The sequence below is a fragment of the Schistocerca serialis genome, chromosome 7 (genome assembly GCF_023864345.2).
Source record: "Schistocerca serialis cubense isolate TAMUIC-IGC-003099 chromosome 7, iqSchSeri2.2, whole genome shotgun sequence".
Lineage (NCBI taxonomy): Eukaryota > Metazoa > Arthropoda > Insecta > Orthoptera > Acrididae > Schistocerca > Schistocerca serialis.
The window spans coordinates 423,464,130-423,477,694 of record NC_064644.1 but is presented as its reverse complement, the minus strand read 5'-3'; the positions used below and the strand labels follow the sequence as shown (position 1 = coordinate 423,477,694).

Below are 13,565 nucleotides of genomic sequence, written 5' to 3'. Positions count from 1 at the left end.
CTGGCGATGGCAGCTGTTCAGACTTATCGGATAGCCACAGTCAATGTAAATACCATTCACGCACGCCACGAACTGGTTTACTCCATGATATGTTGTCCGCTACGGACGTAGACGTTGCTCTCCTTCGGGAGGTGTATTTTGCAGCCTTTTGTGCTCCCCATGGCTCTACAGCACACATCTCTCACGCAGACCCAGTTTCCTATTTCCCTAATGCTGGAGGTATAGCTCTCACGTTTAGTGGCGTCAGGGTCATCAACGTCTATGTGCCATCTGGTTCGGATCACCGCCGCGAACTTCCCACTTTCTTCTCTGAGGCGCTCACACCTCTCTTCCTGGGTCGGCACGACACTTTGGTCATGGGAGGCGAAGTCAACTCCAACCAACCGCACAAACACCAACGGCCTCGTCACTCTCTATGCGCGGCACTAGCAGCAGTTCTCCAGTACCTGAGCATTGTGGACTCTTTGGAGATGTGTTGGTAGAGCGAAAGCCGGATGGACGACTGGGCCATTCTGTGTACAGGAAGCCAACCCATACAGACTTATATCTGCATAACCATAGCTTCCATCATCCGTCTCAGAACAGAGCTATGCTGAATAATTTAGTACACAGAGCCAGGACTATTTCCGACAAGGACCACCTCGGTCCCGAGATTAACCATTTGACGACTGTTTTCAAGAGGAATGGTTATTCTGCCGGTGAAATTAAATCAGTATTGTCCAAGAAAGTAAGACACGATGCCGGCCACATACAAGAAGAGGACCAACACATAGCGCGGCTTCCTTTACGCGGTGCTACAACGAGCATGATAGCCAGAGTCCTGAAGAGGCAAGGAATAAAACCAGTTTTCCGACCACCTAGGAAAATTAAGGAAATGTTGAGACCAGTCAAAGATAGTCTCGGCTTAAGAGTGCCGGGAATTTATACTATTCCTTGCGAATGCGGCAAGAATTACGTGGGCCAGTCTGTAAGAACCGTTGCCGACCGCTGCATCGAGCACCAACGCCACCTGAAATACAGGTATTTGGAAAAATCAGCGGTGGCTGAACATAGCCTGCTTAACAAGCATAAGATTTTATTTGAAGAAACCAGAGTAATAGCCCACACATCGAATTACTGGGACTCTGTGATCCGGGAAGCAGTCGAAATTAGACTTAGCGATAATAACTTTAATAGAGACAACGGCTATGCACTTAGCAACACTTGGAAGAGTGCACTGGATAAAGAAAAATCGCAAAGAAAAACTTCTCGCACTTTACCTCCTGATTCAAGGGATGGCGCTGCAAGCAACGCGGGATAGCAACTACATCTATGGAAGTAGAGGGCACCACTTCGCTACGCGCCATATCGCTGACGTATTCCAGCCAATAAGAAGCATCCTTTGCATATAAAAGTGGGAACCTCGCTAGTTCACGACAGTCAGTTTTAGCCCTGACGACGACCATGGAGGTAGTGGTCGAAAGCTTGGAGATTTATCCTGATTTGACGCGGCATGTACACCGAGAAATTTTTACTCAAGAAATACGTCGCGAAAGACTTCGTAGCCTCTTTGGAGCATGTTCATGATGGTCGTCCAGGTTTTACACATTTCACTAGTCACTCATGCAGTCACCTCGGTCGTGTTTATATCTACGTCGGTATTGTCGGTGGGATGCAGGCTGCTGAAGTCTGCCCTGTTGTGTTCTCTGACCATGATGCATCTATCAGTGCCATCAGTCTCTGCCGCCAAAAGCTGTGGTGCAGCCAGCAACCATGGAAACTGAAAACGATCTGTCTTACTTCACCTGACTGCCGACAACTCATCGAGATCATGTGGACAGCTTGTTTTCGACGCCGTGATGTATATCAGTCTGCCTTGTCATGATGGGTCCTAAGCGCAATGCATGCCCTCCGCAGGGCCTTGGCCGGTTACGGAAGGGAGGTCGCGGCGTGGCGGCGAGGAACCCAGGATTTCTACTTCACCATTCTCCAGGAATGTACTCGCCAGAGCGTCAGGCGTTGGTGAATCGTGCCAAGGCATTCTCGACATCACCTCGAACGAGCTATGCTCAGGGCGTGCATAGACGACAGTTCAGTGCAGGAGCGTCCGTCTATGTACCATGTGGTAGCAGAACGGCGCCACCTTCGGAGGACTTTGATTAATGTTCATGCAACTGGCTGGATGGCGCTTAGGTACCCTACGTGATATGGGGTCTGCCTCCACGCACATTATGTTATCCTGTACTCTGCCAACGTCACCAACCTGCCAACATTAAGGCGGCCTCCCGACTCTCCTGTGGCTCGGTTCCTAGACATTGAACAATGGATCTTCTTGCCGACGTCACGGATGACAAAGTCCACGGTCCTATCCAGGTGGGTTCTATGAGCAAGTCATCTGGCCCTGACGGCTTTCCACTAGAGTTTTATCGGACACTTCGTCCGCTAATGGCACCGATGTGGACGGAAATTTCTTGGGGCCTTATGTCGCTTCTTGCGTATATCCCAGACGGTTTCCTCGAAGATCTCCTCGCTCCCATCCACAAGACTCGGGATACATCATGAACATGTGATTACCGCCCATTGACGTTGCTCAACAGCGACACAAAGATCTTTAACCAGATGTTGTCCCAGTGCGTGGTTTCCCCTGATCAAACTTCTTTGGGAGGTCCCAATAGCATCCGCACTGTCCTCTGTTGCAATAGGGACATAATTTCTCTTGCTCACGCTCGTCGTGTACCTGGACTTTTGGCAGCTCTTGACTCCAGCCAGGCGTTCGGTCGTGCCGATCACGGCTAACTGGAAGAGGGGCTACGCAGTATGGGGTACCCTGATACTACCGCCGACGTTGTAATACGTCTGCTTCATGGAACTGTCCTCCGCCATTTAACTACATCCCATGCATACTGTAATGGCCATCTCATTCCTTCCATCTTGATCCACCGTTCGGTGCGTCAAGGCTCTCTGTACTGCTGTATTCTTTCGCCATGGAACCGTTGCTCTGTGCCCTCTGTCAAACACTGTCTGGAATGTCTCTCGGTTCCCATGTTTTCAGCTTCACTGATCACGCGGACGATCTCGCCATCGTTCTCCGCTGCGGTGCTAAGGTCACCGAGTTCTTGGCATCAGTTACCACCTACGGCAAAGCTACCGGTAGCTCCCTTAACATCCGCAAATAGAGCGCCATGGCTATAGGTGCGAGGCTTCCTGCCGGCAGCACTGATCCGTTGTGTGTAGCTGCTGCTATCCGATGCTTAGGACTCAATTTTGCAAGTCATCTGCGGCGCACGACTGCCTCTACTGTCGGTGCCTACTGTCGCAACTACAAACACTCGCGACTTTATTGAACGTTTGTTTGGTGCACTGACCGTATCATGCAGACCCAGTTTACAGAATCTCCTCCTCCAATGCGAATATGTGGCCCACTCTCCAAAACCGCAGTGTCGTTGCGCGCCGTGTCTGTATTTTGGAGCAAAATCTTCTGTGGCTCTACAGTTCATTGTGATCAGTTGGCCTCTTCAACGATTCTCCGTCGGTTATCACGATACAGTGCTCTATCTCTGCATTCCCTCCATCTCTCCATCTGGTTCTCGGTCGACCAGTCCCCTTTATGGATTTCCATCTAATGTGCTTTTAGTTACTTCTGTATCATTCATCCATGTCACGTGCCCGACCCATCTGAATGTGGCTTGCACCACTATTCTTCTGATAGATGGGTCATTATATATAGTGTACAACTCATGTTTGTAGCTCCTCCTTAAGCTTCCTCTTTCACATGTTAGGCGAACGATTCTTCGAAGTATCTTTCTCTCAAAGACATCTAGCATTCGAATACCTTCGGTATTAATGATCAAGTTTCCGATGCATATGGAAGTACCTGTCGTGCTTGGTGGTTATAATTAAAGTACAGCTACTGACAGCGGTCTATTGTAGGCTGTAATTATCGTGATGCAGTGAGTGCGTTAATGCGGAACCGCTTTACGCTGGAATAAAATTTGTTCCAAATCTGCCCACCAGGTGCAAATCTGGTGCTGTGAACGCAAGAGAGACGTACAGAAATGTTTCCGTATGTGATGGATTAGGAATGGGACGTGGGCAGAAAATGCCAAGCAAGTGAGCAAGGCATAATGTTGATTTTATTATTAACCACAGCTTACACAATGTGTTCAGTATGAGCACTGGAGACCTCGAGGAGAGACTGAATCTGTAAAACGATGTGATCAACAGTTGCTCACAGCAGCTGCGGTGGAATCTGAGCAACGTGTTCCTGTATAATGGCCTTCAGATCAGGTAGAGACTGAAGGTGTCCCCCCCCCCTCCCCCTCTCCCCCAGAGCAAAAAGTCACATGGCTGCAGATGAGATGATCTCGCAGGTAATGCATTTGGAAAGCCTCTGGAGAAAACATGTTCATGGAAGGCTACATTAACCAGATGTTTCACTGGACAAGCAACATGAGGTGCTGCCCCGTCATGCATGAAAACAGTGGTTTCCGCACACTTGCGACCTTTCAAAGCAGGGATCACATGATATACAACGAAGTCTCGATAATGTGCGGAGGTCGTGGTACACCTGACAGGTGCTCTGGATGTATTCTCTTGAAAGAAGAGAATAAAAGTGCTTGTGAATCCACACCACACAGTCACATACAGCGAGTGTAGTAACTCTTTGTGCACAACACCAAAATTCGTCAGTTCTGTTTATTCAGTGCGCCCTGTAGTATAAAATGTGCCTCGTCGCTCCATAGAATATTGCCCGGCCATATGTCATCAAGTTCTGTCTATGCCAGAAGGCAAAGAGCAAATTCAGAACTTTGTTGTGGATCATGAGGTTTCAGTTGCTGCACCGCCTGGATCTATACTGTTGACTGTGGGATGGATCTATTCTGTTGACTGTGGGATGGAAAGTTCTCGTGACACTGCACGAGCACTAGCACTACCGAGGCATGTGTGCATTGTTAGTTACAACAACAGCAACCCCATCAGTAACCTTCACCGGAATAGAACACCCTTCTCCTCAGGTTCCACATCTAGCTCATCCATGTTTTCGACTTTCTTTAAACCATTTAGTGACATCGGACCTCTCCTCAGACCTTTCAGTCCGCAGTTTTCAAGGCACCATTGTAATTGCTGTCGTTCACATAAAACAGTTTCACTAACGGCGCACGGTCCTCTTCTCGACAGCCGCACTGTTAAATCACGTTATGGCTTGACAAATAACAGCATAGATGTCATACCAACAATGTAAAGCGCCAGATTTACACCTGGTGGCCAAAATTTGAACTATTTTTTTCCAGCGTAAATCGGCTCCACATTAACACATTTACCAAATTTCGCTTTCATACGATAGAAACAGCCACAGTGTGCCTCCGCGACCTGCTGCACTTTAATTATGACCATCCAGTATAAGTAATTTATAAATCGTTAATATGATTACACAAATTAAGAGCCTTGAGGAAAACAACGTCTTAATGCGAAATAAGCTCTGTTTGCTCCCATTAACCTCTATTTAATTTCATAAGAACTTTGAGTTGGTGGCAGTCGATGCCAGATATTTAACCTGCTCCAGTGTTATTGAAGGTAGCTTGTTCTCCTCGCATACTTTTCCAGCAGCCAAATATTTTCTTTCATTTTCTGATTGATATTCAGTCCTTTACTCCTACTGGTCTGCCCAAGTGTGACGAATGTCTCCTCCTCCATTGTTTTCCTAGTTATTGCTACCATATCTGTTTCATCAGGGTAAATTAGTATTTGTATTATTTTATAAAATATCGTTCCCCTGTACACTAAGTTAGCGTTGTGACCCTCTCCAAAGCAACATTAAAAAGGAGACGCGCCAGCGCATCTCTTGCTTTACACTATCTTCTGTATCTGGAGGATCATACGTCCCGTTCTTATACTACTCTGTTTCTCATTCATCCTCATTCTCGAAAGCCTTAACAGTTTTCCTAGGAATTCCTAGTTCAGTCAAAGGGCGGTGCAGTTGCTCTCTGTATGTGCTATCGAATGTTGATTTGTAGTCAATGAAGAGGTGATGCGTCTCAAGACCGTATTCATCTATTTCTTCTAAAATTTGCCTTAGGGTGAAGATCTTCTCTATAGTTTATTTTCCTAAGAGAAATCCACACTGATGTGAACTAGGCTCTGTCTGAACGCCTGGAAGGCAACATTCAAACAGCATATTCGTAAATATCCCAAGTTTAGCAGCGTAAATGATGAGAAAAGTAGGTAAAGCAAACATTTGTAACACAGAGACTTTTCGGTGAATTATTGATCACGCGGCAAAGTCTCAGAAACTGAACAGCGCAGTCCCACTACAATGAGAGAGAGTAAAATAAAATTGTAAGTGCGTTTACAATAATAGATTTGTACTGATTATGCAATTACGAGTTCGGTCGTAGGAGTGACAGGGCTGTACACATCATAAGTCATCTTCCCAAACCAAATGAAGCTACCTAGTGCGTTCCTAAGTAGTGAACCATCGAATGGTGGGTCTGAGCAGTCTTCATGACCACAGACATTTAATTCATAAAATATTCAAGGTGGCGAAACCTGCAAAAGTTCCAGTGGCCGTCGGTTTCAAACTCAAACCAAGGAAGAACACTGACCCCTCCGGTGGTCAGGGAATTGGCCTCACCTCACGACCACCAGCCTTCATGTTGGGCAGGCCGAAATACCCCTCAGCAGAAAGCCGCAGTAAAATCTGCATTACCACAGCCAGTCAAATTGTCTAAAGGAACCTTTTTCTATCGGATGAAGGACACAGTGGTGTGGCATCAAAGGGAACAAAACCAATGAGAGATGGCCTTGCTGAGCCTCAGTTCGTTTCAATTCTTGATACGTCACTTCCTGACTAGCAGTAGTGCAGTAACTGCCACCGTTTTCCCGATATGTGTATTGGTTTCCACCACCTTGGAAGGAATCATGCACTCTTAGATTCAGCTTTCATCAAGAGACTCGCGGAGGAACGCTTATTGCAAATATCACTAAGATACAAATATTCTATTTGCACCGTAAAAAAGCAGCATTATGGTTCCGTCATGTTAGAGTTGTAAGCTTTTTCGCGATGCCCCTATCTACATAGTTGCATCACGTGTTACACATGGTCAGTTAGGTTCGTTTGTGATTCTAAATTCCGGAAAGTCAACTCTGTTTTCCAGGTCAATGACATCTATAGGGACAGCAGTAGTTATCATTATTTCTCAAGTGTTTCTATGTCTTTTCATTTGCTTTTGGCTTAGCCCATGACAAGCTTCAGGATCGTCGTGTAATCCAAATCTGTCGACTGGCAAGTTCCCACATTTTTTTAAAATAAGACTGCCTCGGATTCCTACGTGTTATCAAGAATATAACAGGTTGAACTGTACCGTAGCTCTCGGTTTGTTATTAGTCTGTAGTCTCTGCATGATCCCCTCCGTAATCAAGTATTTTAACTCGGCTATCGAATTCCCTTCAGTACGAGATGTCTGATGCCTTCACGGTCCTGGGAGCTGAAGACTATCAGGTGAGATCATTCTAGTCAGATGGTTTGACAAAGTCTTTTCCTAATCCACAATATCCCACCATCTACACATTATTGTGTGCAAGATACGGATTTTGCCAATCCAGTGGAAGACTGTCACGGTGACGTCACGTGCGATGTGTGCTGTGTCCCGCAGGCCCCTTCCTGCCGTGCCAGGACCTGTTCGACTGGTGGACGCTGCGCTGCGGCGTGTGGGTGGTCTTCCTGCTGGCCATGCTGGGTAACGGTACAGTCGTCTTCGTGCTCGTCTTCTCCAGGAGCAAGATGGACGTGCCGCGCTTCCTCGTCTGCAACCTCGCCGCCGCGGACTTCTTCATGGGCGTCTACCTCGGTGAGTGTCATTTTTCCCTTTTAATTTCAAATGATGGCTGGGCCACTGCACTGGTATCTTTGGTAAACCAAACAAAGGTGCACTAAATAATCATTGCGAAATTTCACTTGTAGTCTTCGCATAATTCAGATGGGGTGATGAACGGTAGCGGCGAAAGCTTTAAACTGAAGGAGCTCGAACAGGATCATAACACAGGTAGTCCAAAATCGATAGAGGACAACTGAACCTACAGATACCAGACGTTTTCTTTGATCTATGACACAATGATCTTGTATCGAGCGACGCCCCGCGTGCGCAAGCAGAGAAAGAACAGAATGCTGACAGTATTTATATTGAAATACGGTTGTGATGCCTGACTGATCTTTAGAGTAGCTCGAGGTCTCTTGAAAAGTAACAGTTTGGTTGTGAGTGAGCAAGACTAATAAATGCGATGACATGAGGATAACTATAATGTTTGTTGTGGTGCGTATTTTAGAAATACTGAGTTTCAATGAATGTTTTTTCGCCGTTTCGATTACGTCATGCTCCAAAGTAGAGGAATACTAAGGGTACGTTGAATATTTCCGTGAATTGTGATGTATCTGTCAAGCCTGGCCTCTGTTAATGGAAAGCAATGGCTCCTTTATGCTGTACTTCTGCCATGAAGTTAGATGCAGTTAAAACTAAAATTGAATGAAATTTCTGTCACTCCATTTCTTCAATGATGTTAGTCGTTCTGGTGCCATTTAGCAGTCACACAACCTCATCTTTTTTTGTTAATGATTACTAGGACAGTATTGTGTTCACTAACACTCGTTCCAATAACTTTCCACATAACTTGTTTTTTTTTTCAGCCATTCCGCTTCAGTCCCTCTCCTCACTATGTAAATTGTGAACATAAACACAGGATCATTTGGTTTCCCTTTTAAGTGGCAGTCGGTAACTATGATTTGGTTCATATTGTGTGCCTTCCACAATATATTGCCTATCATATCATTCTTTTTATCCAAAATCCCTTTAATCTGAAACTTCGCCCCCAGATTCAGTGCATCTATAGACTTATCAACATTAATACAGAAGATTGCGGCGAGGACACTATTTCGACGTAGCATGATGCTACTAAATATTACTAATATCCAGTGCCTTATGCAAGTATCTCAGCATTCAAGAGTATTTTATACAATTAAGAATTCTATTCTCATTATTTCAAAGTTATTTACATTTCAATTATTAAGTGTCCATAGTGTATCTCTTGGCAGATGTCTGATTGTGTTTATTGGCCACCTTCATAACCAATACAACACACACAATTCTTTCAAGGTATGAGAGAAACCACATCGTAAGGAAACGGCAGATGCTTTCTAAGTATCCAAGAAATGTTATGAGATATATACGCTTAAGTACAGACCTCGGTAACAGCAGTGAACACATTTCCGTGACTCTTTCTGTTGTGGATTGGCAGGAGCCAACCCACGGAGTTTGGAGGAAGCCGAAAGGCACGCGTTTAAGCTCACGCAGGCTGGCGTGAGGTCTGGAACAGGACAAGGAATTCAGACTTCAGAAAAAAGGTGGTACTTGGTGGAATACTTAACTTTAATCCATCAATGTTGAACGTAGCTCTTGTCTGTACATTCTTCACAATATCAATAGCAACTGATAATGGCGCCTTGCTAGGTCGTAGCAAATGACGTAGCTGAAGGCTATGCTAACTATCGTCTCGGCAAATGAGAGCGTATTTTGTCAGTTAACCATCGCTAGCAAAGTCGGTTGTACAACTGGGCCGAGTGCTAGGAAGTTTCTCTAGACCTGCCGTGTGGCGGCGCTCGGTCTGCAATCTCTGATAGTGGCGACACGTGGGTCCGACGTATACTAACGGACCGCGGCCGATTTAAAGGCTACCACCTAGCAAGTGTGGTGTCTGGCGGTGACACCACACTTTCACCAGACACCTTTCATTTCCCTTTTTTAGCTTCACAGGGCTCTAAACATCCACCTAGTGAAAAATAGTAAATCATCTTTCAGCAGTCCAAATGATCTTCGGTGTCCCTGTGCATCTCCCATTTTTTTGGTGAATGTTCAGTGATGTGTTTTTCAGAGCAACTTCTGTAGTGTTCTGGCCGCCGGACTTCTTTACAGATTTACAGCTATACTCTGAGACAGTCTGAACACAGTTTCCTAAATTCTGGAAAGTGAAACATATGTATGATGGTACATCCCGATTGGACCTACATGCTGAAAACATTTTTCAGTCTATTAGGTATACAATAGTTACCATAATTTTTGTAATTTCTGAACGTCACTGATCAGCACGGCAGTGTGCCCGCCCTACACATTTTAACTTTTTGTCAGCAATGTCTAGTGTTGTTGAAGCATATCAGGCTGGAAACCACGAGGTTGGCAAGTCAGGTACAAGTCAGTGCCTCTAGATGTGTACGAGTGCGACTTCCACACCACGGCTGCAGACTGGCCTGGGCCAGCAGCTGGTTGTGAGGTGGAGGAGAAACAGACCACCAGTAATATGCATGGCTACAGATATTGTCGTGCTTTGCTGAGTAATGCGTTCGTTAAGAGGTATTTTGTGAGCTGTATAATTAACGAAATTGATAAAGTGCTCCTTGGCTGTGTTCTGTGACAGTGATGCTAATGTTCAAACTGTGTAAATGTTGGAAAATTTTGTCATTATGTGTGCCTGTTGGACGCATGGATGAAAGTAGAGCGAACAATGAGCGCAACCGCTGATAGTGGTGATGGACTTGGTGCACCACAACTGGTGCATCGGCTGGGAAACTTGTTCAGATTAATAAATTGCTCCGAGGACAGGAACATGGATCTGATGTAAAAATAGTAAGTGGTCGAAGTGGACAGTATGCATAAGAACTGATATCAGTATATAACTGATTTCTTACAACTATTGGGATCTGTTATGGCACATCTCAGGGATCTAACAGTGGTGGAAGACTTGGTATCTTGGATTGTCATGTCCAGGAAACTTCTGTAGTCCACACCCAATCTTTAAATAACTACAACTATTATATCCACAAGTTATTCATTTTGTAGTGTTATCATACTATTGTCCTGTTGTGACAAAATTCTTCATTAGCTCATTAGGCTGTCAACTGGTTTTATGTTTCCCCTATTTAATCCTTTTCACCCTACATGAGTGCTTCAAGCAGCATCCTTTACAATCTTTCCTGAATATTTTAGTCTTTGTCTGTACTTATTATAACTCCTCTCTGCAACATCAGGCTTGTTCTTCCTGAACATCATAACATACGTACTATATTGTTGCTAGATTGTGTCTTAACGACTAGTGCTGATAGAAGTTCGTAGTAGTTCTTTATTCATTTCAGGAGGGTACCCCAAGAACAAAAATTACACAGAAAAAATTGGAATTTGTGGTAAGTTCTATGGGACTAAACTGCTGGGGTCATTGGTCCCTAAGTTTACACACTACTTAATGTAATTTAAAGTAACTTACGCTAAGGACAATATACACATCCACGCCCGAGGAAGACTCGAACCTTCGATAAGGGGAGCCACACGAACCGTGACAAGGCGCTTTAGACTGCACGGCTAACCCGTATGGCCAATTACACAGAAACTGCATTCTGCTCTTCTTCTGGCATGACACATACACTAACTATCTGGTCCCTCGCTAGCGTCCAGCAGTCTAATGAAAACACAATCTACACAGAAGCTTAACTTCAGATCATCGTCTACTTCACTGGCACACTTCTGTAGTCCACACCTGAGCTTTACAAACTACTACTATTACATCACCAAGTGATTCATTTCATAGTGTCACCATACTAATGTACACATTCTGGTTGCTTATCCTGCTGTGACGAACATCTTCTTTAAGTCATTAGGCTTTCAACTGGTTTTATGTTTACCCAGTGACAGTACGTTTTTTGAATATCATTCACGTAAGTGCGAGCATCCAGAGTCTCCAATTAATATTTACAAAAACTGTGAGTGTGGGCTTAGTTTAGAATGGCACTTCCCCTCCAGCGCTCGCCATTTCCCCTACAGCGAATATCCGCGACCCCCACCACTACTGCTCTCCCCACACTTCCCTGGTAAGAGACTGCTGTGCAGCCAGCGCTTGAGTTGGTCAGCTCTCGCCGACGCGAACTGCCTGCTGTGCTCGCTACGTCTCCTTCAATATCCGTTCTTCCAGAAGAGATGTGCTCCCCTTACCACACACGTGACCAGCAGGGGCGTGGCTGGGTGGTACTGCAACGGCCTCTGGCTCTGTTTGGTGAGGCTACTCGCTCTGGTACGCCTCCTGATGATTTGCCAGTAACTTAAGCGTTCAGTGATGTCGTGGCAGCGTGTATGAGCGGAGCTGTTCCTTGCCTGTACCGTGTGTCTTGCGGGTTGCGGATGGTGCCCCTGAGCACCATAGCACTTACATTCCACTAACCTCCCATTTCTCTGTCGAGAGTCTTCCATGGACTCCTTTTATTATCTATACTTTGAAATACCACAGTTGTACTTCATCTGTCCATTTAATTTTTACTACTCTTCTGCACCACCACATATTAAATGCTTTCAGTTCCATCTTCTCCAGATTTCTGGTTGTCAATGTTTCATTTTAATAAAATACTTTGCTCCAAACGTATAATTTCAGGAACTTCTTCCTAATTCCCATCACTATCGATTGGCTGTAAGCTGGTTGCATTCTACCTCTGTCGAGCGCTTTATTCGAGAAGTCGTTCTTTGCTTTCAGCCATCCTTTGTATTCTAGCTTACTACGTATGACAATTGCTTCACTTCTTCAATAGCTCTGTTGTTCCCATTTTCTGGGAAATACTGTAAAACGAAATCCCTGCGACTCAATTATTCCTGGCACTCGGTAGGTTCTTCAATAAATGGAGGATTGTCATTGTTTGGAACCCCAGAAAAGTGGTTTCGTGCTGATGGTTGGGTTGACTTGAACTTGGCCCGTCAAATGGCTTGAATGGCTATGCTGTTACAGATGTGGTTGGATGTTTCTACAATAGACGAGTCCCTAGAGCTTTTGCTACAGAAGGTAGATGTATCTGCGCTCCCACCCCAACTGTGCGTGATGTACCTACAAATGAACCTGTTCTCTTCTTTACCTCCACTCCTGTTGGCTCCTTACAGGTGAATGTGTCAAATGTAACCGAGTTCCAGTGGTTGACCATTCGATGTGCTGAAAAGTGGCTATTTTCAGACACATTATACTCAATCCTGACCCTGTAATTTCACATATCTTGCACTCATTCACACTTACTGGCCAGGGTACATGTGTCAGAATTAAAAGAGTTCCAGATGACCTTCCTGTACATGTTCTGACTTAATTGCACAAGAAAAGCTTTTCCATGGCTGTGATTGCACAAAGAATGAACACCGTGAACTACAGGGGAGGCACAAAAATAAGAAAACACCAGAAACACAACAGATTACCGTGAATAAGACGCTGTAGAAAAAAACTTTGGCATTCAGAAAAGTTTCCAGTCGTCTCGGAATGGATAAATACTACTTCTGTATGGTTTTCCCTGTTCTCCCTGCATAACAGTGGCAAGTTGAGGCAACGATGATGGAGTTGGATAGCGATCAAGGAACCTTCTCTGAAAAGCAGACCTCAAACAGTCAATAATATTAAGGTCTGGAGACTGTGACTGCCAGCGGAGATGCCACAATGTTCATACTTCTAATAACAAAACGAGTCTGGGGCAGCGCGAGCTGTGTAAACAGGAGCCCAGTCGTCTTGGAACTTAGCATCACCACTGG

General features: G+C 45.1%; 1 protein-coding gene across 1 annotated transcript in view; it reads left to right on the top strand.

Moving 5' to 3' along the window:
* Positions 1-13,565, top strand: part of LOC126413132 (lutropin-choriogonadotropic hormone receptor-like) — a 932,298-nt gene that overhangs the window by 843,114 nt on the left and 75,619 nt on the right. The window contains exon 14 of the mRNA XM_050083024.1: positions 7,632-7,826. Within this exon, the coding sequence (XP_049938981.1) occupies positions 7,632-7,826 (195 nt within the window). The remainder of the gene's footprint in view (positions 1-7,631; positions 7,827-13,565) is intronic.